The sequence below is a fragment of the Fibroporia radiculosa genome (assembly GCF_000313525.1).
Source record: "Fibroporia radiculosa TFFH 294 genomic supercontigs, scaffold98477, whole genome shotgun sequence".
In the NCBI taxonomy this organism is placed as follows: Eukaryota; Fungi; Basidiomycota; class Agaricomycetes; order Polyporales; family Fibroporiaceae; genus Fibroporia; species Fibroporia radiculosa.
In genome coordinates, this window is record NW_012133159.1 from 1 (window position 1) to 3163 (window position 3163).

Genomic DNA, 3163 nt, shown 5'->3' on the forward strand with positions numbered 1-3163 from the left:
GAATCTCGCATCTCTTCATACGACCTCATTAGTAAGTCCTTCGCAGCCTTCGTCTTGCGCGTATTGACTCTGGCTCCCGTTCAGACCCTTACAATGGCCCTTTTCTACCTCGCGGCATATCCTCAATATATGGGTCACCTCCGAGATGAGGTCGATAGGGTGGTTCGAGAACACGGCTGGACTAAAGCCGCACTAGACGAGATGCACAAGGTTGACAGCTTCCTCAGAGAGGTGATGAGAGCCTCGGGGATGACCACTGGTATGCATTGTATATCCATATTCAATGACTTCGTCATCTTTGATCATGAACAGGCACCATGTCTAGAAAGGCGGTGAAGGATTATACCTTCTCGGACGGCACCTTCATACCTGCGGGCACTTATCTCATGGCACCTACTGGTGCAATTTACACAGATGATGCGGTGTATCCGAACGCAGTCGAATTCAATCCATGGCGCTTCTCCGACATGCGGGACCAGGACGAGTACGTAAAGTTGGTAAATACCAATCTAAATTTTCTTAGCTTCGGTCACGGACATCATGCATGGTACGACTCTCACTATATGGTATATATAACACACGTGCGCTGACGATCGAGGTCATGTCTGGATTGTTTTCATATAGCCCAGGCCGGTTCTTCGCAGTGTCCGAAATGAAGACCATACTGGCGCACATTGTGGCAACCTACGATGTGAAGATGGAGCAGGAAGGTGTTATACCCACTCCTATCATGATAGGCCACATCTGCGCGCCAAGCAGGAAAGCTGAGATACTGGTTCGCAAGAGATTGCCATCTCAGATGGCATGACTGCCGTCTTGAAATTGACGTTCTGTATGAATACAGTGTATACGTATGGTTTTGCTACGACTGCAGACCTCAGGCGACAGGCCCCAGACATTCATGATATAATGACAATGTATCCTATGTAAAGTTGAAGATAAGATGAAGCGAGCAAGCGACGCTGCAAATGAAGGAGGCAACAAGCCATCTTTCCCAGCGATGTTACATACGTTCGCAGACTGTAATCGGTTCTATGACCAGGGAAGCTTCATCTGGTTTGTATGGGCGGTGGCAAGGCGCAGATTCATGGCATCATGCATTGCGCAATTGATATCCAGCACGATTATCCACCTTATCAGACCTATAGATAGAAGCTTAGGTGGGCTGCCCTGCGACGCCCTCACGGATGTCTTTGTAGAACTCCTACACCTGACGCTGCGCCACCTGCGCTATCTTCTCGCAGTGCGGCCTCCTTTCCCCTTCGCAGCCGTGGCGAAAGCACGGGCCCTAGCCCTTTCGGACCAGCCGTCCTGGTTGAGTGACGTTCGCCGTGCCCTGGCCGCATTGGCAGTACCAGTGGCTTTCGGCCTCTAGGTTGCCCTGACCGTTGACGCCGTCGAGACGGCGCTTGCGGCTCGAGGAGGGGCGGTTGAAAGCGCGGTGCGAGGCAACATTCTGGCATCGGTGAGAGTCTCACTCTTGCGGGATCGGAAGATGTACGTCCCTGGACGGGGTGTTAGTGCGTGCCCAGCCCTGGAATATCGCGAGCACCTACGTGTTGACGACCATGCCGACCGCCGTGCGCTGACGCGTCTCCTCTGTGGTGACCACCCCCTCGCGGTGGAACAGCTCCGGCAAGTCTCTCCCCCTGTGCCGCGCGACCGGCGAGCGTGTCATTTTTGCCTGCAGACCGGGAGCGTCGAGGACGAGGCACATGTGCTGGTTGACTGCCTTGATGCGCGGCTCGTGGCGCTACGGGATCCGTTCTTCCTGGATGCGTGCCGCGCGGTCCCGGTCCTATTGCATATGCGCTGCATCCTCTCGTCCTCGGACTGGTTGCTGGCGGTACTCGGGAGGCGTGCACTGGTGGCTCGGACGGCACGCATTGTCCGCAAAGTGTTTGATCTTTGCGCGGTGGTGCCCTTGTAGCGCTGTTAGGTGTGCCCTCTTCACCATCTTCTCAGTCTTGCCGATATTGATTGCGCGGGCGACAATACGACTGGTAGGCGACCTACGAGGAGGAGGAGGAGGAGGAGGATAGATTGGCAAAGATACGGTGCAAGTAAATCACATGACGCTCGGCCCAGTACAGAGGCCTACGTAAGGCTGGTACGCCGTTGCAAGGGAGGTACAAAAACGATGACCAAATTGGTCCTCTCTGGACCTAAGGACCAACCGACCAATTCTTAGGTAGGAGGTGCACGTGCTCGAGCTCACTCAACCGTCACTAAGGTGGGCCATCGTACTCAAGCTCACTGAGAGGTTCACGCACACGACGAGTCTCTCGCAGGGGGGAACGCGCGGCTGTTTATTGCGGACAGAAAAACGTTGAAACATTAGCGGATGAAGTCTAACATACAGCAAGGAGGAGGGGGAGGGGCAGGGAGCGGAGGACGAGTCAATTACTTGTAGCTAGGGAGGTACTGGTAGGGAGAGAACGGGCCGTGTAGTCAGGTAGTACTATCATACTAATACAAAGGACATTGCCCGAGCGGTGGACAACACAAACGCAGGCACAGGGTCACCGTGCGCGAATTCAGAGGTTGTGAGGAGAAAGCAACCTCAAGTGATCAGCCAGACACTGTTACGAAAAAATGCAAGTGGGGACGGTGTAAGCTCACATAGCTCTGGGTCATTGACACATGGTGCGTCCCATGGCAATGAAGATTGTGGCCCCTAGTGGCCGCTGTCAGCGGAGCCAGCCTCAGAGACATAGTCATTTGACTGTCCAGTAGGCTCTCCAGGCTCTCCAGGCTCTCCAGGCTCAGGCTTGTCACGCAGTGCTTCAATGCACAAATACTTGATGCCACAGTGTTCAACAATGAGCGAGGGGTCAGCAGCCTTCATTTTGAAGCAGGTGAGCAGCTCAAATAGAGGGCCACCATTGGGCAGCATGGTGAACTGCTTGGCAATTATGTGTTACAGCTTGGAGGGGGATTTCTTTTCTTTTCCTAACTATTCGTCATTGACCCTGTACCTGTATGACTGATCCCATCACTTGATGTGTTTCACCTACATCAGTGTTTCATATCTATCACATTTCACCTATATCATGTTTTACCTACATCACGTTTCATCTCCATCACGTTTCATCCTCATTACTGATACAACTCAGTGAAACTTGTTTCATGTACATCACTGATCCAACTCAGTGTTTCATAC

The 3163-nt window shown here is 52.9% G+C and overlaps 1 protein-coding gene across 1 annotated transcript; it reads left to right on the forward strand.

Annotated features, from left to right (window-relative positions):
* Positions 1-93: 93 nt before the first annotated feature.
* On the forward strand, positions 94-1930 carry FIBRA_09612 (uncharacterized protein; the record flags this gene model as incomplete). The annotated part of the gene is made up of 5 exons (XM_012321895.1): positions 94-259; positions 313-484; positions 524-547; positions 625-775; positions 1376-1930. 5 exons carry the CDS (start codon positions 94-96, stop codon positions 1928-1930), a joined length of 1068 nt encoding a protein of 355 aa, XP_012177285.1.
* Between the last annotated feature and the right edge of the window lie 1233 nt (positions 1931-3163).